Source organism: Amblyomma americanum, chromosome 1 (genome assembly GCF_052857255.1).
Source record: "Amblyomma americanum isolate KBUSLIRL-KWMA chromosome 1, ASM5285725v1, whole genome shotgun sequence".
In the NCBI taxonomy this organism is placed as follows: domain Eukaryota; kingdom Metazoa; phylum Arthropoda; class Arachnida; order Ixodida; family Ixodidae; genus Amblyomma; species Amblyomma americanum.
The window spans coordinates 282,403,217-282,429,152 of NC_135497.1; the positions used below are offsets into that span (position 1 = coordinate 282,403,217).

General features: G+C 50.7%; 1 protein-coding gene across 1 annotated transcript in view; it reads left to right on the forward strand.

Annotated features, from left to right (window-relative positions):
- LOC144118419 (protocadherin Fat 4-like) overlaps positions 1–25,936 on the forward strand; it is a 270,906-nt gene that overhangs the window by 197,293 nt on the left and 47,677 nt on the right. The window contains exons 14-19 of the mRNA XM_077651364.1: positions 8,797–8,967; positions 13,013–13,224; positions 21,506–21,635; positions 22,429–22,514; positions 22,909–22,993; positions 24,319–24,495. Coding sequence (XP_077507490.1) covers positions 8,797–8,967; positions 13,013–13,224; positions 21,506–21,635; positions 22,429–22,514; positions 22,909–22,993; positions 24,319–24,495 — 861 coding nt within the window. The remainder of the gene's footprint in view (positions 1–8,796; positions 8,968–13,012; positions 13,225–21,505; positions 21,636–22,428; positions 22,515–22,908; positions 22,994–24,318; positions 24,496–25,936) is intronic.

The window sequence follows — 25,936 nt, forward strand, 5'->3', positions numbered from 1 at the left end:
GTTCCTCGGAGAAGTTTGCCATGCATGGCCAGTGGTCGGTCATTTGTGGTCGGGGAACGCGTGCGCTCATGAGAACTGCATACGCTCAAGCAATAAAAATAAATAAGAAAAGGAAAGGGGGAAAAAGAGAACCTTCACTGGAAGAGAAGAACAAAGACCCTCTTCGAGCAGCTGCCGCGTGCGTCGTAAGGAGAGTACGCACTTTCATCTTTCATCTCCGCGGCAAGCAACCAACTCGTTGCGTCCAAGACAAAGCGGCCGCGCAGCTTCCCTGACAGATGCGCGTCCGCGCATACGCGTGCGTGCGCTCTCGCTCGTTCGCAATTGTGTGGCGACCACATATATGTATACACATACGCGCATATCACGCCCTATAACGGATGTCAGCCGCGGGTGGCTTCTCGAAATGAGATGGCGCCGTGGCGCGTGAACAAACAGAGCGCCACTTTCTGCCCTCAACTGGGCGCCGCGGCGAGCTCATCATGCACATCGGCAAACAGCGGGCAGCACTGCACATTTCTCTCCGTGCGTGGAGAGCGACTTCGGGTGGGGAAGCAGTTGGCCGAGTAATGGCAGCCTGGCAGATAAGCAGACACGCCGAGCACCCGACATTACCCGCCACGAAAGCTGTGCTGTATAGATGCGTCTCCTCGACCTTTAAGCAGCGCTGACGCACCCAAATAATCCCGTGGCGGCGGGAGACGATATAATGACTCGTCGTCGCGTTTCGCCAGGGAAAGCTCTGTCACTCGCGTCGGATGCGTCATTTTCCCGCGTTGCTCCCCGAAAGGAAAACACGCGCGTCCAAGTGGAAAGTGAGCGCATCGAAGTGCTCCCAGTTACGAGTCTGCCGGAGAGCTTGTTAGCGCGTACTTACGTGGGACTGCTCGTGAAAAAAAAAAAAAAACCGGGGTTCTGGCAACGGAGCTTTGCCGCCAAATTGCCATATTCAACTTATGAACTCGTCGGATTCGATGGAGAGAAGCTCTCCCGATGGCTACGCCAGCGCCCCGCGGGCAAAAGTCAAATGTGATGCGCCAGACGTTACTAAGCGAATTGCAGTTTGTAGAGAAGGGAAGCGCATTCGGCCTGTTCTCTTGCTATAACAACACAAGGAAAGCCGCGCATAACGGTATTGGGCGTTAGCATCAAAGTCCAGGGCATTTATTCAGAAAAGCAGTCGTTCATTGTACGTGCCTTATCGAATGAAGATTTTATGTTTTTGGTCGTAATTATAGAGAACAGAATAAAAGGGCGCATTGCAGGCGCCAAAAGTAGCTAGGCCCTTAAAACGGCATTTTTGGCGCCTGAAATCGAGATGGTGGCATTATAAATAACATCGAAAATGTAATTATTTTGACATAGAAACTTGCCCCGGCTATATCAGAGTTCAGAAAACAAATAGAGCGCTCCCTTCTGACATATTAAAGGAAGCAGCAGTAACACGCATGTCTTCCTCAGCAGATCGTCTTGTTTCGGCCGTGAGTCAGTGACGTTCAAATATTATGAGGGAGTAAGCACGTAGTCTAAAATAGTGGTGCGTATGTCCACGCTTAGAAGGAATTAACGTATGAATAAGCTTGAAAACACAAAGAAAACGTACAAAATGTCCGAAGCGCTCACTACACACGCAGCCGAAGTTGTGTCTGGGAGATTTTAATTAAACAAAGAGGAAATGCAGTGATAGCAGCAATCAAAAGGTCAAGATGAAAATAGCTCATCTATTCCAATCTTCCAAAGTTCACGAAAACAGCGACGCAAAGGAATTCATTTGCAGCTTTCGAAGTTCGTAGAATGGTGCTGCTTCTCATTCAGAAATATATATAGATCTTGCGCTAAAAACGAACACGTGGCTGAGCGCCGTGCATACTTATCTGTCGGCATATGCGAAGGCCTCTGCACGCTCCGGGACCCTATAGTGCTCGCTTGCGAGGCCCTGAAAGTTTCTTTGAACAGAAAAAAAAAAATTCCCGCTACTTGTCGAAGACAGACCGCAAATTTGCGCTTACGTTCTCAGTAACTGATCCACTGAACAACGTGGCGATTGTTTCCTGTACTTCTGAGTCGCTTCCAGTGCTTGCACTAAGGGTTTGGTAGTTTTCAATAGTCCTCCCGTCTCTTTCCACAGTTGCACCACGTCTCTTTATAGACGACCTGGAGAAGACAGCTTAACCTTCCTAACCGAATTATTTGCTCCTCTTGAATAACAACTGACGACTGGTTTTACTAGTTAATACCCACCGGCTTCTATATCCAACGTGCGCCGATGTGCCCTGGGGATATTTTTTCCGGCAGCTCCTACTTGGAGGAGCTTACGCGAGAATGCGCTTTCGTAAATACAGAAGTTGCTGCAGCTCCTTCACAGGGATGAAAAGTTTTCAAAGCTCCATACAAATACAGCGAAGCGCACATGGACACGACAGGTGACGTGCAGCAGCTACGGATGTAAGGACTCGAGGGGAGCTCTATGGGTGAAACCTCATGGTCTGTCCCTCCTGAAAGGCAGCACGCGAGGAAAGATTTGCCGACAATGTGACCTTTCGTTTCTGCATTTCGCTTCGGTAGAAGGTTCGAGAGCGCGAGGAAACGGCTTCCCCTCCAGTCTGCCGCGGTCTCCAAAGGAAGCGGCGAAGCGCCCCTCCACATCCGTTATTTTCTCCACGGAAGGGCAGGAGTCACACGGGCCGGAGGCAGTTGTTCTTCCACAGCGTTGATTGGGATGGGACATATGCATAGCATGACTTGTGTAGAAATTATTTAAACAATAGATTTTCTATCTAGTTCCCGGGTTCGAACCCTACCGCGGCGGCTGCGTTTTTATGGAGGAAAAACGCTAAGGCGCCCGTGTGCTGTGCGATGTCAGTGCACTTGTTAAAGATCCCCAGGTGGTCGAAATTATTCCGCAGCCCTCCACTACGGCCCCTCTCTCTTCCTTTCTTCTTTCACTCCCTCCTTTACCCTTCCCTTACGGCGCGGTTCAGGTGTCCAACGATATATGAGACAGATACTGCGCCATTTCCTTTCCCCCAAAAAACCAATTATATTTTCCATCTACGCAGAAGTCGTTTCCAATCAATATTTTTTTTTTACATTTTGAGGAAATCACATGGACACTCGATTATCCTTTTTTAAAGAAAATTTCATGCCCGAAAGGAAAAAAGAAAAATGCTACGTTGCCCTAACGTATTATATTTGATGAACGTTCACAAGTGCTGCTTTTGTAGATGCTGTTCGGCGTATAAACGTAAAAACGTGCTGCGCTGAATTTTTAATTATTATTTTTGCTTTCAATCTTTCCAAATTGCTCTTGATATTTCTGAGTAGTTTATTTGGTTTACCAGCACCAAGGTTTAGGATCAGGCGTCTAAAATGCGAGAGTCTCCTCAAGATTCTATTTGAATGAATATTTCTACCTTCCGTTTTTGCACAACGAATATGCTTTACACTGCAGGGTGTTTCAACTAAGACTGTTAGCAACTTTTAAAAATAGGCTTTTTGCCTAAGAAGAGCGCTTTCTTCGGCACAACATTGTCAGTGGTGTTGTGCATCAGAATGCAGCAAAGACGTGTTAACTCAGGCTGGTTAACTAATATTAAAAAAGTTAACGTTTAACTATTGCCGTTAGGCTCCAGATTTTTGCGAGGCATTGTAGTCCACCACAAGTAATATCACATCAGTCACTAGATTTTCGAAAATGCCGTTCTCGTTGCGCCTGCAACGCAAGGAAGTTTGGGGCCGGTACACGGCCGGTGCCGAAACCGCGCGGCCGAAGAGAGCGGTAGCCACGTCTACAACCGCGCGTCACACAGCGGCTCACATGTCACGTGATCTTTCGCCGCTCCCACCCGGGCGTTGCGTGAAGAGCACGTGACACCAGCGCCGATTTGTAACGCGCGTTCGCAGACGCGGCCACTGCTCTCTTCGGCCGCGCGGTTTCGGCATCGGCCGTGTACCGGCCCCAAACTTCCTTGCATTGCAGCCGCAACGAGAACGGCATTTTCGAAAATCTAGTGACTGATGTGATATTACTTACAGTACTGGGTTACAAACCTCTCAATAAATCGGGAGCTTAACTTCAATGGTTAAAAAATGAGCGATTTAATGTTAGTTCAGCAGCCTGCTCGTTAACACGTCTTAGATATATTCTGATGGAAACTGCTGATGACAATGCTATGCTGAAGGGAACGCTCTTCTAACTGAAAAAGCCTTTTTTTTAAATTGCTAACAGGCTTAGGTGAAACACTCTGAATATGGCCTCACATTAGAGAAGCGTTTTTTCCGTCGTTTCTCGCGGCCTTTCAAGTATTGCGTAAACGTTTTACTGCTAGGAACGGCATTGTGGCTAAGTCTACTGGCGATTTCGGGCACAAAACAAAACCGATCCCAAAAACGTGCACTCTTTTGGCACACAAGTAAAAAGAAACACATTCTAATGCGCAACCCTCCGCCATAGTCATTTATAGGTGCTATCAAATGGCTGTAAAAATAATTATTCTTTATTCATCCTTATAGCTCAAAACGGCGCTGCACAGACAAGCGCCTTCAAGATACTTTATAGTCGCTTTGCGTCTAACATGCGTTTCCAGTGGCTAAAAATGTAGAGTATGTGGGGAAACTAACATAATAATGGACAACGTTTTCCAGGGTTACTTTTTTTTCTGTGAGACGTAAAGTATTCCTTCAGCTTAATGAACACATTACAGCCCTCTTTATATACATCAGCCTCTGAGGCACGCGTTCTCGCAAGAATCGCAATCTTTTTGCTCACCAGCAGGGCCTGACTCATTAAGTGCCCACAACAGCCAGAGTTGTTCGCGCAGCGCGCATCTATCCAGCACTGGCGAGACTTAGAGAGGCTGGCCGTGCCCGCAACCACGTTTTCTGAATTTGAAAACAAAATGAAAGTGCTCGTATTTTTTCATGTTCAGCCTCCTGCTAGCGGCTATAACATTCTGTTTAACTGCGCATGAGCCGTCCCAAAGTATTAGGTAGCAACCTATAGGGTACGAAAAAACAGTGCCAAGAGTGGCGGTGCCAAAAAGCCTAGCGATCCTTCAGGTGCATTAGGATAAGAAAACAAAACGTGCACGTGGAACGCAGACGCATTGAGAAAAAAAAAATGGAGCTCTCTTGAAAATTTTCGTGCGGAGAGCACTGCCAGGGTACTTGAACAATGCAGCATTGTTATTCGGTTCAGACGAAGAAAATAAAAACGCGAAAAGAGTGCATAGCGTATCCCTGGGTTTTTTCAAGCGCGCAACTGTTTGGGTTTCGATGACGAATGGTCCCCGATGCAGTCCTGCAGCTATGATTCGCTAATGTGCAGTCGAGCGTGCCCATACATCGGCGACCCAGCTTCTGCGGCGCGCCGCGCCATCGGGCAGCTGAAGGGTATTAGAGGGGGGAGTTTGCCATGCGTCCTCTGATTGGACTCTAGCCTATATACTTTATGACCGCGCCGTCTCGAACGACCATTCAATTTTTCATTAGGCCCCGCTGCGCCTGTTGCTCCTGCAGTATGAAAGATGCGAGCCCCTGCTTGGTCCCGCGTTAGGCGAACGGGGAGCCCCAGTAAGTGACGTTAATCGCGGGCCGGCCTCGCTCGCGCGTCCGTTCCCTAAATCATGCACGCGCCTGCACGGAGCGGCTCAGCAACCGAACGCTTCCGCGCCCAGAGCGCAGTGCGTGGCCCATAGGACGAGCATTTCGCTCGTATCGCGAGCGCTTCCTTCCCCCCCCCCCCCCTCCTTTTTATGTATATATAGCACGTCGAGGCAGCGAGGATGAAAGGCAACTTTTCCGAGCTTGGGCTGAGCGATATCACAGCGTATTACAGCAGGCGCAGCTTTTATTTGTCTCGCCGACCAGCTGACACATGACGAATACAAGCAGCTACGCCCTACTACAGTGGGCCGTAGTACATTGATTACGTGGTATAGAGTGCCGCTGAGGAATCGCGTTGAGCTCGGCTGCAGGTTTACTCAAAGGCGAAAAGGGGCTTTCCCGTCGAGCGGCTGTTCACTTGGGGGCGAAGGGCCATGTCAGTATTATTTCATCGTTCAAACAGTGTCACAATGCAATTGCTTCGTAGCATAAGCATCCGCATGATCATGAAAGTTGCATGATCGTCTGGATTTCGTGGCGAACTGAGGAAAAACGACTGAATCAGGTGCGTTTATGCCATAACTAGGCGACATTATGGAACGGATGATCGAGCTGACGTCACGGTGATTAGGAGCTGAATTGCTAAAACCGTCCCCACCCTCAAATGCCTTCGTCAGTTTGGCCCCAGATTACCCGAGGCCAGCTACAGCCATCACAGTATAACGATATTTACCGAGACACTACGGATAAAGGCCCTTCGCAGAATGGTCGTGCGTCTCAGCCGACGAATTGCACTGGCTCTTGAAGTCAGGAAAGTGCGCGGAATCCGAAGGCTAGCGTTTGCCTAACCGTCACGTCAGACAACCGGTTTTGAGATCCTGCTGTCCCTCCGTGTATCGAACAAGTGACAACAGCAGCAGCAAAACGTGCATTCACTTTAAAAACACGTACTCAGTACACTTTCTAAAATTCACGAATCAAACAATATATGCATAGCTCACTGTGGTAAGGCGAATGAATGGCAAAAGAAGGTATAGAGTAAAGCTCGGAGGAATAGCATTGCTTTAAAATCATTTATTAAAGCCCGAGGAAGCTCAGAACTTTGTTGCAGTGGAATTCAGTCGCGACATGCCTAACCCTTTGGAAACAGTGATTATAAGAAAGCGATAATTGTTTAAATTTTATCCATTTTCGAGGTCGGGGTCATAGTCATGCTATCAGCGTCTTCTCGATCACTCTTTACGGCCTGTGATACAGCATGCAATAGCAGGATTCTGCGCATCCGATTCAGCCGGCTTCTCGTGGTAATCAGGGGGAACATAAGCTACGTTGAGTTCGTTTTCATTTACCGGTTGAAACGAAACATTCAGTCCAAACATGGCGCTTTCCGACGTAGCCAGTGCTATCCAGCGACTCTGAGTGAACTGTCGCTTCCAGCTCTGCACAGGTCGCTTCAGATGCATACACCAATAACGGACTTTGCTGAATGTGGCAGCATAGTGCAAGCGAGTCTAGCGGTTCGCTAAATCGCGCTTTTCCAAATAAATGTAGTGAGCTGCGAACACGCCGACGCCAGATATTGTTACAGAATGCCCTGCCTAGACACGCGCGGCACTTCCTTGTCGAAAAGGGCCCACTTAGAGACAGCGTTGCATGCGTACACCCTGTGGGTATAACAGCCACCGGCTTCCCTGCGGCGTCTCATCTCCTGGACGTCGCGGCCTCAGTCAGATGACGAGGAGCGGCAGATGTAGGCCAGACAGCGTTCTCGCGTCACGGCGGGGGTATGCTCCGCGTGCGATGAAGACAGCTTCCGGTCTGACCGCAGGCAGGGCAGCGGCCAAACGATGTCGTGCCACTCTTCCCCAGGTGTGCGACTCGCTTAGTGGACGGGGAATGTGTACGGCGGAAGAGCCCCGATTCATCCACGCTTTAACAACCTTCAAAAGAGCAACCGTCCATTGTTTGACAAAGATGGGGTAGCGAGGAGGCTAGAAAAGTGGATGGGGGAGGGGGAGACGGAGGCTAGAAAAGTGGATGGGGGAGGGGGAGACGGAAAAGGGAGGACGCGAAAGAAGCCGAAAGTGTATACGGCTACAGGGGCGATGACGAGCAGATGAGAGCAACGAGTGGCTCAAGTGACTTCCTTTGTATAGCACCCGCCACAGCGCCAGTCGCGGGCGACAGTGAATAGCTATTGCGGCGCGTGACATAATCGAGCCTTCACCGTGAAAACGCAGCCCAGATGGGCTTGGGGCGTCGTGGGAGAGAGCAGGCGGCGACGCGAGCTAGTTCACGCGACAGCCCTTCGGCTCAAGTAAACGCTTCCGCTCATTACGGCTAAGGCGCAGTTCAACGCTGCGAGCGCCGACAGCGAAACTCGTTCCCAGACCTTTCCAGTCTAGGAAATTGGCACTTAAAGCGCAATCTTTCTCCCTCACCCGCCCAACGCACCCCTGCGTTCACCGCTCCGCAGCAGCAGGTCGGTCGCGCTGCAGGCTCGGTGATGCTGGGGTACCAGAATAAGGATCCCCATCAATTCCAGCATCGCATCGTGGAAGATGTAATAGGAGGTTCTCTTCTGCCGTAATCGTTCGCGGCGCTGATGAGTGTTTTGAACGAAGCGGCATTTCTCTCTGGAAGAGGGCGACCGGAATAAGCTTCCGCAGTGACTTCGCTGAAAGTCGATCTAAAGTCAGCTGGCTGAAGTCGACAAGCAACTTTCTAAACGCTTCCTTTTCATTTTCGGTAAAGTGCTGTACTCAAATACCCTATGGTATTACCGTAAGCCGAATTTAACACATGTACTAAACACGTATTATTCGTGTGCTGTGTCGTTTCTGCTGAACTTTGTGTGTTGTCTTTGCTGGCGGATAGGCAGAATGCCTACCTCATAAGAAGAAATCAATAAAAAGAAGAATGGCAAATAAATTCCATCTAGTCCATTAGCAAAAGAAATAAACGAGTGGACAAAGAAAGCCAGTGCTGTTTGTGCAAATCCTAGATCCGCGGCATTTAATCGGCCGGATGCTCGAAAATGCTAGGCAGAAGGGTCTCGACAGCGCCGCAGTCGAAAACCGTACCTGGACACTCAGTGTTTGCAGGCTTCTTCAGGCCATGCGCGGTGGCTGCAGCGGTGCGATGATGGCTGTCCTCTGCCCTTGACCTGAGGCCTGTTCTTCGAATGCGCAGGTTCTGGCACTGGAGCGCAAGCCTAACGTGAACCCCGATGCCAAGGCGAGCACCACCATCGTGGAGGTGTCCCTGCTAGACGCCAACGACAACAATCCGCAGTTCCTGCCCGAGGGCGTATACGTGTTCAGCGTCACCGAGACAGACCCGCCTGGGACCGTCATCGGATCGGTAAGGCCGCAGCGCTTACGTTAACGCGCTGTAACCACATATCAGAGTCCTCTTATCCGTCTTCCCTCAGCTTACAAGGACTCCAACGCTGCGGGAGTACGTCCTCAGCGTGAAGCCAACACCAGAATCAGTGGCAACGGTTACTGAGCGCATGCGGAATTGTTTTCTAGGTCATTTGTTGACTGGATGCAAGTGCATACCGGTCACGTTTACTAATCCGTCCGCTGACACGTTTCCACTAAGGGCCTGGTTCTCGGCGCTTCGCCGCACTGATTGAGAAGACGCTGGCTAGGCTGAGCTTACGTCCACTCTGGTACGCGCGTAGGATATTTGGAGAGAATATTACTGTTCACAAAATTGAGCGTCGCACACCGCAGGTGCAAACACCCGCAACAGAATGCGCCTCTGAACCAGCACAGCGCTTTCTCACCAGAACTTTCCTAAGCCTAAGGCCCGGATATTCTCATCACGCAAAAAAAAGAAGGGGGGGGGGGGGGGGGGCGGAGAGGAACTCGAAGTAAAGCCGCGCTTACATAAAGCTATTATGCCCTGCTATTGTATAGCATCATGTACAGTACAATGTCGCGCGCTAAATCACTGGTCATTCCTCGCGAAAGAATGAAAGTATCCCGAGAGCCGCAGATAACACGCGTTTCCACGGCGTTTTCTTTTTCCCGCCTAGGAACTGTGCCATGGTGCAGAATAAGAAACAAAAAAGAAGAAAACAAATAAAAAATAAAAATAGCCCAAGAAAAGCGTAGCTAGCCACGCATAGAGGGCCTTCAGAGCGTTGGCGGTTACTCCGCAGCTTTGTAATTTATTCGCTAAAAGCAAGCCGCAAAAAGATAAAAAGAAGAAAACAAAGCAAAAAAAGAAAAAAAAATCCAGGGGCGAGGAAGGGGAGAACAGCGAACGTGGTGGTGGCGGCGGCGACGACGAGAAACGGCGAGGGACAAAACGCGGGCCGGCGTCGTCGTCTTTGTTTCGGAGGTGACAGAGAATCGCGCGCTCTCTGGCGCGAGAACGCAATAAGAACGGCGGCAGCGGGGCCGGGCATACAGAAATAACGGCGTCGTGCCGCCGCGTGAATCCCCGTCATTGTTCGCCGGGAGCCGCCGCGTTCGTTTCTCTCGCTTCTCGCGCTCTTCTTCTTTCCCTCGTTCTCGTTTCATTCACCCGGACAGTGAACGAACAAACAATCGATCGGAGAGGAAAGAAAAAGTTGATTGTTTCTGAGTGGCGAACAAAAGGTCGTTACCTTTTTTTTTTCTTTGCGCCGCTGTTCCCTCGTGCCGCGAACAGAGCGCGCGCTCGCGCTCGCTGTGTGTGTGGCGGAGACGCCCCAATACAGGCGGGGCTGCTGCAGCAGAGGAGCACGCGGGGAGCCGCGCCGACCAGCAGACGGATAGCAAGCAAGCAGAGACAACAACTGGCTCTTCTCCTACGTGCGCCGCGAAGTGCCCCGCTCGCAGCAGTGTCGCGCTAAGGTCAAGGGGAAATGCACTACGGTATGGGGTTAAGACAAAACAAAGCGAGCCCACGTACACCGGCTCTGGCCGTGCGTTTGTATACGCATGCATAACCAGACGAGGAGTGTGTGGGCGAAGGTGGGAGGGGTAGGGGCGCAGTCAGAGGAGCGAGCAGGCTAAATATAGACCGCGAAGGAAGCAGACGGAGCGGAGAGGGGGAGAGAGAGAGAAGGGCACAAAGAAGTGCGACCGACCCATAACACAATAGGCTGAGCTGTGTGTCCATTCTGTAAGCTACCGCGGCGCAGAGCTCGAGGTGCTGTATTGTATTAGCGGCCGATCGCGGGTGCCTCAGCGCGATCCGCTTCGTTTGCTTCCATCGCAGAAAAGAGCACGCGTAATCTCGGGATAGCGGCCTGCGCTCGAGTCGTCGCTGGCTCTGCGCAAACAGCAGATAGCGCGCGGCCGGCGCCGTATTATGGCCGCGCCGCGGACGAGGCGTTCATATTCCGCGATGCGGGCAATCAAAAACGGGGGTACGCACGCGGGCATCTCGCGCGAGACTTTGTCGGGAGTATTGAATGGCCCCGATCCATCACAGCCCGATCGCCAGGGCGCGGTCATTTCCCCGGGGCCTTTTTCGCCCTCGTGGAATCGGGGGGTGTTTAGGCGGGGCTACACAAAGGGGGCGATCGTGCTGCGGGGACGGATTTGTTGTACCTCATTTATGCTGCTCTGAAAGGGACGTCCTTTCATGGAGAGTGCAAAGGGGGAAGCGCACGACTGCGTGAAACTAAAAACACCCGAGGCTGTCGCTGCGCGAGGCGTCACCGGCGGTTGATCCTGAGGAAAACAGCGCCAAGTCGCTGTCGAGTATTACGTCCGCGTCACACGACAGCGATAAGTAGCATCTGTGGTGAAACGGGCTCAGTGAACTGACGACGTTATGTATTGAGACAAACTTTGTGAACATATCACCCTGGTGTTTCCCACAGGGCAGTGTGTTTCCTTCTTATCTGCAGTACTTCTTCATTTTGGGGCGAACAACTCATTGTGGCGCGAACGAGTCGCAAGAGAAACTGGTTTGGCTACAATGCGAGAGGTGCCTTAGCAGGCTGTTGCAACGTGTGATTACAATGCGATTGCAATAGCCTCAGGGGGCTACTGTAGAGGGAAATGAATGTCTGGCTCGACATTTGCCGATATAGGCTTGAGCACCTTTCGCTTACCTTGCTCTCTTCAACTCTGGCCAGCAGCGTCATATATTTTTTTTAAGTGACTGCTGACGAATTGACGCATGAGAACCGCTGAGCCGGCTGGATGAATATGTACAAAAACTTTGGCGCCTTTTTAACCACATCCTTAAAGAATAAAATGCGTTAACATTTAGGTTGCCTGTTGCGGTGGCTACAGTCAGTTCCAATGTTCTTGCGATTTTCTCGCCAAAACTCCGGTTGAAACCGATTCCATTGCCCTTATACAGTAAGCATGACTCATCAACTTCTAGAATGTTCGAGTGCCTTTCATTGGGTTATCAATGTGATTATATTAATTCGACCCACTAAACAACCTTGATCCATTTACTGGGGTTGGCCTACTTCCAAAATTTTCGGGGTTCTTAGAAATTTTGGGTGGCGGGCCAACTTGGAAAATTTCGAGGTCTTCATATTTTAAACTTTAGCCGCACTCTGAGATTGGTCCACTGGTGGGCATGCGATGTTGGTGACGCCACGACCCTCTCAATCGCATTCTTAGATCGCGGCCAGTCCTCATACCCCTACTGGCTCAGTGGTGCAGCGGTTAAGAGAGATGCGCCACTGCCCCGACAGGTGGCTGTTTTGAACACAGCCACCGAAGGGGCTTGTGAGACCCAGGTTTCTTCTGTTCCCGAGCTCCGATAAGGCTCATGCGTAGCGCCATGGTGGGCAGGTGGCAAACGCACTGAATTTAGCAACGGTGGACTGTTTGCTCAGAATCCGGTGGGCAGGCTGTGATTAGGTCACACGGTCACGCGAGCACTTTCGACCAATCAGAAAATTTTGCGGGGGATTTCAAATTTCGCGGTGCTCTCTGATTGGTCAGTTCGGGTCACGTGGCTGTGTTGACGTCATCAGAGAATTTTCTAATCAGGGAATTTCGTTACGGAGAAGCCGGAATTTTTTCGTCACATGACAGACTTAACGCTATCGCATCAATAATAAATGCTTCTTACAGCGCAGACAGCTCAGTTGGTTGCACAGACGCTCGATTCGCACAAAGCTGTTCCAGCGTTTGTGAAACCAGGATTGCGGCTCCTAGTTGAGAGGCTGCCATGCACAGGCTAATGAGTGGTTTCCAACGAGCCAGGGGTCGCCAATCACACACAGAGTTATTTTATGTAAAGGAATGTGAAGAACAGCTGTGGGGATCTATACCCTGCTGCATTGGCGTACGCAACGGCTGATGTGCTCTCATGATCGCCTTCTGTAGCAGGGCGCATCGTATACGCATACGCCAGTGCAGGGCATACTTGCTGGAGGCAGTCCGCTATCGTGAAGCTTCGATCAGTGCAGAATGCCCTCCTTCGCCTCTTCCAGGTGGTCGCGGTGGATCCGGACATGGGCGACAACGGACGCGTGGTGTTCTTCAAGCAGAACGACACGCTCAGCTCGAAAGTGCCGTTCGGCGTGTACCCTTTCAACGGCTCCGTGTACGTGCTCGACCAGTTCCGAGAGATCGCCGTCAAGCCGGACCGGTACACCTTCTTCGTCATCGCCTCCGACGTCGCCAAGAGCGTGCACGAAAGGAGGTGAGGCCTCGCTGCTCTCACGCGGATCCGACCACAATCGTCCCTCTGGGTGGCATCGAGGTTTCCTGCACATGAGGTGCAGAAAGCCTCGATGACCGCCTGCCGTCAGGGCGCCACATGCAGGCGATGTCAGTGAAGGCGGAAGCAACGGCGTTGCTCGCTGCATCGTTCGTTTTGTTTAAAGCGAAGTGGATGTTCCTACAGAGCGCTGCAAATCCAAGTTCCCTGCAAAGGGGACGAGTGACGTTGCACCACATGCTCACGCTCCCTCTACCCAACCGTTGCGATCGAGCTTGCTCTTAGCCACGACTGTACTACGTCTTGCCCGTCATGTCACGAAAACGAAGTTGAGATCTTTCCTCCCGTGAAGAGAGAGTTCAGTTGCATCCGAGTACTGACGAGCGACAGCCGTTTTACAGAGCTATGTGACAGTACACTGCATTCCAGTTACAGATAGAAACGTTATTTACGGACTGCTTTCGTTCAGCGTGTTGGGATTTTATTTAGCTAAAGGCAGCCACACACGAACGACGCCTTATCAGGTATACCGTCCTTTTCAAAGGCTCCTAGCCGGCAGAGCTTGCTTGTGGGCCCTGCTGTGCAGCTCATGTAGCCTCCCCAGCGCTCTTAACGCCTGCAGAACGAGAAGAAAACTTTCTCCTCTCTCTACAGTGCTTAAGTGTGCCAGGAGGCTTTCGGTGCAAACGCAAGCAAGAAACACGGTGGCCTTGGAGCTTTCCAAAATGACGGTAATCTGACATTAGACACCCGGATAAACGTCACGAACATATTACTAAGGCCTATAACTTTCTGCGGCTGAAAATTTTAAATTCCGCGAATTGACATATTTATTATTCAATTACACAATACCCCCGTCACCTCGGGGGCATTATCGCAGGGGAGACATTTTTATAACTATGTGGCAATTGTTCATAGTAATAAGCAACAAATTATATAAAACAGAGTTAACGTCAAGGGAAGACTAAACAACAAGTTCGCATTACAAGGGTATACGAGAAAGTTAAAAAATTGAAACAATATTACACTCAAAAATATAGTAGAGGATAAAAAAAAAATGATTATCACAAGCTGAAACACATTCTTCTGGCAACAAGTTCCACTCTTTCAATGATTTTGGGGGAAAAAAAAGAAGGTTTTTGAAAAACATTGTTTTCACGTCGTGTTTGTGCACCTTTTTTGGAGTGGTCGTGCTGAGTCAAGAAGTAAGTTGGCTCCGACAGGCTCTGAATTGAAAACAAATAACCCGCGAAATTCCGCGATGGGAACCAAGATATGAATGGTGCGATTGTTTTTTTTTTTTTCAAGAGCTTTTCAATGTACTATCGGGGACAAAAGTGGTATAGTCCACGCAGCGGGAGCCACAGCAACGATAAATTGCATCGTAACTCCATCTACAGGCGGCATGTGGGATCGAGGCAGCCAATGAGAACCCTTTACTATTCGTATGCATGTCGCTTGGCTCGTTTCAATGTTTCGTGCTTTAGATGGCGTTACGATGCAGTTTTCCTTTGCTCCGGCTCCCGCTGCGTGGACTTCAGCACTTTTGTCCCCGATAGTACCTAAAGCGATCTTCGCCGCTAGGCCGAAGTGACGGTTGGAGAAGCCAGCGTATTAGTGACCTTGGGGGTAAAACGCGTAGCATGCAAGTGCAAAGCAGAAGGTGTCCATGGCTATGGAAAGAGAGTGGTGCGGGTCGTTGAGAAATAAGCCCTGAAAGAGTAAAAAAAAAAAGCAAAAGGCAGAGGACTGGGCAGCTCGAAACACCGAGTGCCGGCGCCACGGCGGTGACGACTGCCACTGCTGGCGTGGGAGGCTGTGCGCATTCAAGTATCAGAGGCTTGGCTTCGCTTGATTGCGGCGTGTGCATCTTAAATAACGTCGACGAATGTGTTGTTTTCCTTCTGTATTTTAGCGAGACGTCTGTGTTTTTCAGGGAGGGATGCCTCGCATGTGGTTGGCAGTTTGAGACTGCATTACAACCATTCTAATATTTTTTTTTTTAAAACTGTCCTCAGTTCCTCGCGTTATATCCGTGCAGATAAGGTAAAAAATTCATTTTTCCATAATTGCGTCGTTTCTATTATGCCCCTAACAACAATGTGGCAAGCATCAAAGAAGGGAATGTGGCTGCTCTCAATTCCTCGAAAACTGCCCTAATCAGGAATTTTTCGCGGAATTGCAGAATCGCGCGAAACTAGGGGTCTTACGTAGGACTCACTGAAATGTGTTTAGGGCCCACATAGGCACCCGCTTCATGGAACGAGCCTATATTGCAGGGTTTGAAGATATATCATTGCGGAAGAATGACTCTGTCCAGGAAATTTTCGTAACCCCTATGTACTTGAGAGTTCCTGTAGTCTGCTTTCGCACTCATCGCCTCTAACTATATTTCACCAGGCGCCTTACTAGCTACCAGCTTCGACCTGAAGCCGACTGCTTATTTCGACGTGTAATTGGTCTCCTGAAGTTCATTTTTCTTACTTCGGGCTGTGTATTTTATTAGCGGCTCGTCCTCCCTATGCGCTGTTGCCTTCAATTGGTCGAAATTTGCTTCGCGGCCGGAATCAAAACTCGTTATTCTTCGAAGTGTGTAGCGCGACATTGATGCGTAATTGCTTGAACCTCTGTGTTTTGCGCATAAGCGCTGTTCGCTTTTTGTTTCAACTTCATAATACCTGTCAGACCACTGAACACTGCCGCTTATGTGTTTACTGATTCTAATGCAGTTCCCGGGGGCACTAGAGATGGCACCACTTTCCTAGCTGGGCGAATGAATGGCTAAGTTTCGAGAAAGTTTTTCAATCATGTTGGATCGAGAACAGTACATTGCTGATAGTGCAGGCCGTGAGTGAGTGGAATTATTTAATGACGGCCTACTGAATCACGCGTTTATAAAGGTAATTTTCTGGGAATAAGTCGGCTTCCGAGATTATCTTTAACTATGCAGTATAAACCTGGCTCTGAAATCTGTTATCAGAATCTCGGAACTTCGGCGAATCTGTGACAGCTCGTACTTGTTAGTTTGGAAATTGAGGTCTGCGTTAAAAAGTATGCAAATGCCCAAATTAAACCCGCGTAGTGAGCGAAGAGCTTCTAAACAAAGGAATGGCAATATGAATACAAGAAAAAGTTTATATTAATAGCGCACAAGAAAAAAAAACATACTGGTTTTAAACCTTGCTGCTTTAACCAGTCCGGGCCGCCGCCAGTGACGGCCGCCTCGAGCATCGAGCGAAAGGAACGTGTTTTGTGCTGGAAATCACTACTTGAACAATTTGCGCAAAACCGGAAACGGCAAGGCGTTGAAGACTGGCCGGCACTCGTACGCGCTCTGTGTTTTGTTGCGTACACGAATTTATTTGAAAGCGCTGCCTGATTGTAAATTGTCGACATCGAATCTTGCGCAGAAGTTTCATCTTTAAATGTGTACACTTGGTGTGCCGCTATTCGCAACACTCAGGCGCTGACCAGGTTCAGTTGCGCTACTCCCGCAGTACAAGTTCTAGAGTTGGATAATATCATTACTGATCAGTACGCAAAGGTAGTTTTGCGTTTCGAACTGGTAGTTCTTAGCGGAGCTCGGTATAGTCGAAACGTGTTCTGCATATACACCCAAGTCGCATGAGCGCGGGCTAAAACCTTTTACCTCTGGCATCAGTATTTTCATTGCTGGGAATGCTGAATTTGTGCGGTCTCGAACATAGCCTTAGATATGAATTCTCTGGTGCGAAGAACGGTTCAGTGTTGAGTAGTGCATTATGCAAACCTCCTCGTGATTGACACTGCAACCATACGAGTCTCTGAAAGGTCTAACAGCAGCTGGTACGGGAAACTGCAAACCGCGGCATGGTCTGGCGCTGTGACGACGCAATGAACGAAAGACTGCAAAACCGCAAGACTCATATGAAGCGAAGAGTGGAATAAAAAATACAGCACTGCGTTTCTGAAGCTCTCAGTGCAGTTTAGTAAGAAAAACAGAGCTGCTGTCCGTAGCCTGTCTCCCATCGTGCCTGCCGGCTCCTTGCCGTTGCTGTAACCAGTATGTTCACCTCCGTCTCGCTGACGCATCAGCGCGCGTCAGCAACGCCCGTGGCCAAGCAGCGCCGGATATTGGTATGCCCAGAAAGGCCGTACGATCCACCTTCCCCCGCAGCCCACTTGCGCAAACAGAGTGGCGCCGAGACTGCGCGCAAAGGGAGCCCTGGGGAAGCGGGGTCGCGAGAAGGATATGGGCAAGGGCCGGCTTGCGCCGCTCTTCGACGCAGTGTCCACGGCGGCAGACGACTGGGTAACCCGTGCATCTGCCACACTCAGGGCCATCACTGCGCAGGAGGCAGAGAGAGAGAGCCGGCCAGGCGCTCCGCGCTGCTGCACCACAGTCGGCGGTATGTCGGGCCGAAATCGAGCTGGCGCAATCGGACAAATGCCGCCGCAACCGTCAGCCGTCGGTGGCCACGGCAAGCGGGGGCGAGTACGTCGTGCAGTGCAGCCGCCGCCAAACCAGCGCCGCTGGCCCCTCGGTGTGGGCGCGGTGGCCGCTCGCAATCATACGATGGAGCAGGGCTCAGCCAGCGCGCGGGAACAGAGAGAAATAGAGAATCAGCGGCAGCAGCGAAAACAGGGAACGCGGTCGGAACAATATCGTCCGGATTGGTTTGATGGCCGCGCGCACGCGCCCCACTATTTACCCTCCGTCTGTCTCCCCCCTGCTACTCCTGCTGGTGTGCAGCAGCAGCTGCCGCTGTGCGCGCGCAAGAAAGCCTAGTCGATTGGACGATCTGCCTGCGGCCGCGCCTTCCTATTGCATTCCGCGCGTTCCGGGAGCGTCGTCGCCAGCTCGCCGATCGGACCCGGTTGACGCTGTCACGGTCCCCCTGGGTGTGTATATAGATGCCCACTCGAGCTCGGCGCTCGAGAGTGTCACACGCAGCATCGCCACCGAGCGGAAAGATAGCGGCTGAACTGAAAGAGAAGCATAAGCGCTGGTCACCAGAGAGCGGCGGTGGTCTGCAAAAACGAACGAGACGCGCGGCCTTGCTTGATGGAGCGGTCCTAGCCCGGCCCCATTTATAGTCTCAGGTCTTTCTTTTACCTTTCGAGCTGAAAAATTGTTCTTTTTCTTCTTTTTAACGTGTGACTTGCCAAAGCTGTGCCGGGGCTGTGACGCACGCCACAGCGCATTTTCCGGCCTAGTTTCGAGAGCCTATGCCTCAATAGTGCAATGTCTTTGTTCGAGTTAATTCTAGCGTTACCACTCGCCAAGCCAGGAGGCCGATAATGACCTAGCGGGCGCGTTGGTAGCGCACGTTCCAGCGATGAGGCGCAAGGATGAAAAGAGTTCAATAAAAGCGGTCCGAAAGTTCTTCAAAGTGCACCAAAATCTCTTTGCGGGGGGGGGGGGGGGGCGCATTTCATCTTTAAAGAAAAGGTTACTTAAAAATGCAATAAAAATCGGTCAAATTATAAACGAAGTACCAAAGAAAAAAGCCCGTGGACGATAGAAAGGGGTGCTAATTCTCATAGGGCAACTGATAGGGGGGTGGGGGGGGGGGAGAGAGAGAGAACAGTAAAAGTTGATGAGCGCTGCTTGAACTGGTAGAGGGGGTGCGGTAGGACAACGGGATTTTTAGTTAACTGGTGTTGCGAATAGCTGATGAACAACGCAAGTTGTGTTACTGATTTTAATGCGTTTTGCGCGAGTAGTGACGTGCGTGAGGTATTCCAAATCCATTTAACCAGAAAGCTCTTGAGCGGAGGAAAAGAGCCGGTCATGGGCGTTGATGAAGATGGAGTGCCTAAGGCCTACTCTGCCCACACCTTACCCCGAAGCGGCAGCTGAGGTGTCACGTTGCTTCGTCGCAACACAAATTAACGCCATTTGCGGCGCTCTGCTGAAGCCGTTGCGGGGTAATCCCAGCGGCACTTCTCCAAGTGCCCATGCGTCCACACGTGGAACGTGTACGACAGGGATATTATCCCGGTCCGAGATCAGCAAGGCGCCAGCCTCAGCGCACTAGATATGACCGTCTAGGGCTTGCTTGAGTCCCGCGTCGGAGAGAAGGCATTTCGTGATTGAGATGTATGGTGTCGACGACCAGGTGTACCGCTATTTTTTTTTTTTGCGTTCTCGTCGTACTGAACTTTCCCCACTGTGTCCTCTTCAGGTCAGTCATCGACTTGCGCTCCTTCAGAGCACGTGAGTGAGGAGGGGCGCGAAAAAAGTGCCACAGAAGTTTTTTTTTGTTTGTTTCAGCTACATATACGTCTAGTGTTGGGTATGTCTATATATAGTCAGGAAAGGGTCGTTCACTAGCTTTGTGCAACTGTTTTCTCTCTTGCGTTAACGTCCCAGGATTGTGTCGAGCAAGCGTTGATCTCCTTACTGTTTCCTTCTTGATGCATGACGAATCGTCCATCGCGTAGCACAAAATGTTTTGTCCGGGTACGCCGGTGACCTCGAATCTGAGTACGCGTTGCGGGCACTGATCGATAACGGGGCTGATTGCGCAGCCTCAAGTATATGGCGTAGTGCTGCTCCTACTGCTGCTGCAGAGACGCGTCTTCATTGGCCATCATCGCTCATCGCGTGTGTCCCGGGTCGCACGGACTCGGGACATGCGCGTAGCAGCGAATGTCGTCGGGGCCCCGTGGCCGGTCACCGCCTCTCCATCACGTTGGGCCCCTAATAAAAACCATATGCGCTAGCTCGTCCGGTCGGGGTGCGTCCATCGACGGGGCGCGCGACTAAAGCGCCTGCTTCATTGCGCAAGTTTAACGTGGTGAATTTGCGCGAACGCTAGCCAGCGCCAGACAGCGATGAATTTGAGGTCCCCAAATCGAATTAGCAGGTGAAAATGGTACCCAAACCTCGTCGAAATTCGAAGGAGCAACCTTTTTTTTTTCGTGCCTCTTACATGCGCGCCATATCTAAAGTTATTTTGCCTCCTTGCGCGGCTATCGGTCTGTGCGAGACAATTCACAGCGTCTGAAATGAAAGCATGTGCTGATAAATTAGTCGAATATCGCGTGCCGCATCGAGTGCGTTTGCGGCCACTGCTGCGAGCTGAAATCGTGGCAGGGTTTTGCTCTATATTTCTTTAACAAAATGATAACAAATGACGGGGTACTTTCAATTTTTCTTTTCTTAACATATGTCCTGCTTCTTCTGACTGCCACGAGTTACTCGGGCGGAATGTTAAAACTGTCGCGCCCGCTTCGCGAGCGCACTTCAGGCGAACTGCCCTGAAACGTTTTTTGGCATGCGCCTGATTTACTCTCCAGCACCAATGCCTCGCAATATTTGGTACAGCGGTTGTATTTGACGATTTGTGCGCGGTTTACATTATAGCTCATTATCATAGATAAGAGAGTTGTCTTGAAAGATGTGCGTTTGTGCTTAACTTCAAGGTTAATGAGGACACAGGTGTTCGTGCGCGCTCTGGAGGGTGTGGTGTCCTAAGGATGAAATTAAGAATGCCAAAGTGCGCAGTCACCGTCAGTGCGACGTTCTGAACTCACGAAACACGGTGGTGTACGCATTTTAGCGCAGCGCACGCGATGCATCTTCAGTGTGCGGTTAACTGGAATCCCAGGGGTAACCTGATGGTAATTAACTCATCGATTTCAATTATTTGCCGAGACACACCCCAGTCGTTTTGAGCAGGTATTTACATCGAAGGGGGAGGCCAACGCCTCATCTAGATTTAATGATACCAGTGGTGATAGCCTCTTCCGTGAGCCGTTTGTCTTAATTTAGGCGGGTTGTCCCGGATTTCGTCGGAAAGACGTATGGTTAGGATCGTGGAGCGGGGTTGACGCTCATGAATCGTAACGGGCCTTCCGAGTTTCCATCCTTTTCGAGCGATGTAAGCCGTCTCTGAGTTTTGACACTGTAGCGATGCCTCGCCGTCCCCGTCATCCATTTCGAGGGGGTTAAGCCCTTCCTCAAAAAGTAATCAGGGGCTCCACGCGGAAGCGTATACACGAAGAGTAAATAAATGTATAGATATATAGATAGATGTACGCCGGCCCGGAAACGCATTCAAGGGAGGCAGGGTCCGGGCGCAAGGAGCCGCGGAAGCCGAAGATCGAGAGTTGGAGTTTTGACACGCGGCGCACGCCGGCAACAACAACGCCCTGAATCCTTTATCTCCCGAATTCTCCAAAGCCTCCCTTCGGGAACGGGCCACGGAAGTGGCACACGATGATTCGGGGGCCCGCCGCGAGAGGGCTGAGAAATTGCGTCTTCTTTGCTCGACAGGACCGCCGTGGCCGTGGTGCACGTGAACGTGACCGACGTGAACAACAACGTTCCCGAGTTTGTGGGCGCGCCGTACGAGGCGCACGTCGGCGAGTCTCTTCCCGCGGGGGCCCTCGTCACTCAGGTGTCGGTAAGTACGACGGCTCTCCGGCCCTTCTCGCCATCGGCAGCCTTCGTTTGCTGCTGTGAGGGGCGCCTCTTGTTTGATGCCAAGGCGTTTACTAGTCTGTCATTCATGAGCGTTGCCCTAACCACAGCCGCGGTGGACGCGCAGGGACTGAGGTTCAGTTAGATGCATTCATTTGGTCCTAGTCTGGGATGAAAGCAGCCCTTCGACAGCGCCTTTAGAAAGATTTAACTGCCGAGTGAAGGGCTAGCTGACCGGGAACCAACGGGAGGACTCCTCCTCGTACATCGGATAAAAGTTTGGTAAAAGGGTGCTGTCCCACGGCGGCCTCCATCTCAGTTTCAAGCTGCTGAGGTTGTCTACAGGGCCAGCTATTTCTCAGTGATCGCAGAAAGCGTCACTTGCTGCTTATAGTTGCGATATCGGGGTTAGAAACATTTCGACTCAATTTGTTCGCCGTCATGATTAGATTGTGATCCTGCGCAGTCATCACGAAATCTGGTTTCACGCTGTCTTCTCTTAAAACGTGCTCAAAGAGCCTAATTACGTATTTTGTATGAATTTTTGCGGAAGTGCAGCTTGCATGTTATCTTTTGTGGTTTAAGAATGCATGCAGTCACCCAACACGAGCGCTCGAAAAGCACTGCCGCCAAGGCACTGCTGTGTTGTAAGGCTTTCCGAATGGACGAGAACTCGAGCTGAGCAAAAATTAACTGCAGCTGTCCACATTTGTATACTGGCATTTTTTTTTAATAACAACGCTCCTTATTCTCCCCTGTCTCCCGTTTTCCTAAAGGCCAAGGACTTGGACGCCAACACGGTGCTCACGTACTCCATCATTGCTGGAAACGACGACGAGACGTTCCAGATGAACGCTTATTCGTGAGTACCAGACTTCTCAACGAGGTAATATGCGCTGATGCAGCCCTCTTAGTGGACGTTATCGAGGTATATAAGAAAGAAAAGAAATCGCTAATACTCCCCCGCGAATTAACGCATACTTTCGTCTGAAATCTCCCATTATTGAGGGGCACTCATCGTTCGCTAGGACGACTGTAGCGCTCTGCCTTTTGTTGTTGCATTCACAGGAGCTCGCGCCGTCATTGTGATTGGCGAAGGTGTTCTTCGAGGCACTGGCTTGAAGTGTTCACCGTAGCTTTAGTAAAATTGAGAACATTATGTTCACTGAACTTTGAGTAACTGTGAGTGGATGAAGGTTGAGTATCCTATGCGAATTTATGTCACGTTTTGGCTGTCTTTTTAAATATTTTAACAGCGGCGTCATCACAACCGGCACTGTCCTGGACTACGAGAAGAAACAGTCGTACGACCTCTTGGTTCAAGTGTCCGACGGGTTCAACGTACGTAAATGGTTCATTCTGTTTCTGGGCTTGTGGCTGGCGTGAACCTCAAAGACAGCCCTTGAACCTTGAAATTTTCTCTCCCCTAAGTATATTTTTAGAAATAAGAAAATAAACTTAGAATACGGGGACTGGAAATGCCGATGAGGAACTTTTGAATGCCCTCGTTTTACGTTACGAGCAAAATATGATGAGGGAGATGGCGTTGTAAGTAAAGGGCACCAAAGGCATGCCTTATCTACTGCCTTTGCGGTATCAGGGCAAGTAAAACTGCCGGAAGCGTTCCTCAAAACGATATCACGATCTCAATAAGTTGGAACATACCAGAGAAAATGCATACATTTGGTGTGACTCCAAACGCTCCTTTTCAATAACTAACAGGTTTATTTATTGCGGAGAAAAAAGTAGCTTTCCTTGAGAAATTTCTCCTAATTTACAAAACTCGAAACTTCGCTTCCCGTGTGGGTCAGTGAGGGCTAAGTGTTACTGGTTACTGAGATTTTACGCATTTGATACAGACATAATTTAACAGAAAAGAAATTTGCTCTAGGTAACTGCTTTCCGCCAGATTGCTTTTGAGGACTGCGCCAATTTCTTTTTGGGCGACATTTTAAACCGCATTGTTATGCTCTAAAATACTCAAACAAAGCCTGCTCTGTTCAGTTGCATATAGGGGCGTACAGCTATGGTACAGAGCAATTGGCCACCCCCAACATGCATCCTTCCACCTCACGCACACCAAATTCTGCGCGCATCCTACGCAGCCGGAAACAAAAGCTAGAAGGCATCGAAGAAGGCCATTTCTCACGGCTTCCTTCAGAGCTTGACGCAGCACTTCTCTGTAGGCAGCTGTGCTGTAGTGGCTCGGCGAGGAAAGTTGGGACAAATAGCCGCCATACCCTTTCTCTGCGAGCCGATAAAATTCTCTCGGCCAGCGCAAACACGTACGAACACAGACTGTTTCTTCCCCCCCCCCCCCCCCTCTCTCTCTCTGTACGCACTCTGCAAGCACACACGTATACGCAGGCGAGACTCTGCCCACTTGCACGTTCTGTTATCCGCGCTACGGCCTCTCGGGCTATTACGATCTCAACGGCCATTCGTGGTGCCCATACGAAAAAGCGGCAGCCTTATGATCCGTTACCGCGCACGCGAGGCGGCGGCGGCGGCCCCGGGCTTGCTCCTTGCGCTCAGCCGTCCTTCCTTTCGCCCCTGCGAGCGGTGGCCGTGGAGAGCCTGCCGCGGGCCGCTTCTTGCGCGGCGGCGGTGGCTGCGCGCGGTAATGATTTGTATTCCGCGCATCTCTTCCCCGCTGACTTTCGCAGACGGCCGTGTCTCCGCTCACCGTGCACGTCGTGGACATCAACGATCAGCAGCCCGTGTTCACGCACAACTACTACAATTTCTCGGTCGTCGAGGAAATGACCGACAACGTGACGGTGGGAACCATCAGGGTGAGTCCCGCGCCCAGCTCTGCTCTCTCTCTCTCTCTCAAGCTGCACGTTCATTCGCGGCGGCCCGGAGGCTCTTAGCCCCGGTCGCCACCGCCACTGGCTCCACCGGCATCGCAGACCAGATGCCTCTCGTTTAGGTGGCCTCAATGCGGAGCCGCGCCGATAGCGCCGGCTTCTGCAGCGGTATCGAGCTTCCTATCTTGCTCCTCGAGAAAGTTGCTCGCCTGCTTAGCCGGTAGCCCATGCACTGAAATTTGCCCCTTCGCATTTGAGATCCCGAGCACGGTTACCGAGTTGGCCATTTATTTTGCTACTCTTGCCGTGCGTTGGTGATCTGGCAGGGAAGGCAACATTAACTGCTTGCTCTTCATTACCCTTCCTAACGGCTCTGAAACAGCCCATGAATTTTGCATTCTGCAGAGGAGCTGACCAAGAGCTTTCTCGGTGCTTTGATGCGATTTAGAACTTCTGCTACTGTCTTGAAGAACTGCGCATAGCGCAGAGCAGACAGGGGGAAAAAAACTTTTCTGTTGCCATGGAGCGACTGTATTGGTTTGAACTGATGGGGCCTCAAGTAACGACCGAACGAGAACATGCCGCTTTTGCACAAACGGTCCAGCGTTGGTATCGCGCAGAGCGAAAAGCGCAGAAAGCGTCAACGTATATTTTTTTGTACGTTTCGTTGGACCGCCGCGACGACTAACTTTTCTATCTGTACTTTGCTATGCTTGAATGGTCGGGGTACCCAGCAATGTACTGTCATGACGATGACTCGTCCTTGGATGCGATCTTGGCTCTCGTTGTTCTCATAAAACAGCTTGCGTTGCTCTCACCTGCAAAATCTAGCGAGAAGGTTGTACGAGATCGCGCACAACATGCAACGTTGTGCATGGTTCCTGTACATGCGAAAGCGGCACAGTATGAGTACTGCTCCGCAATTACATGCGCATTGTACCTGAATACTGTTTACCGATGTGCGCTTGAAGAAAGAACCTCAACTGCTCCCTAAGCACGCACAGGGGACTGCAGAGCTCATTCTAGCCGGATAGGTTATATCGCTACCGCAGGATTGTACTCGTTACGTCTCATGGTCTTTTGGTAAGCTAGAGAACACAGTGCTCATATGCATTCCAGTATTCATTGAAACCGTGGAGATGCCTTCAACACAATAAAAGAGTAGCTTGAATCCTATGGGACTTCCACAACAACTCCCACAATTTTTTCCTAGGAAGCCAGTAAAAATTGGCGATGAGAAAAAAGCAGGAAGGGACGTCCGTGTACATTGAATTCCGCTGTCTCAGTGTCAGCTGCAGTGACCGCGAGCTCGGGAGCTCGCAGGAATCATGAGCACGTCAGACTGGCCGTAATGAATAATGCCGTAATGAAGGCTTGCCATAACGAATTCGATGCACGCACTGATAGCAGTGAAAGTTCGCGCAAAGCTTGCGGTGAGCAAGTTTTAAGCTTCGCCTTCGGGCACGTCCAAGCT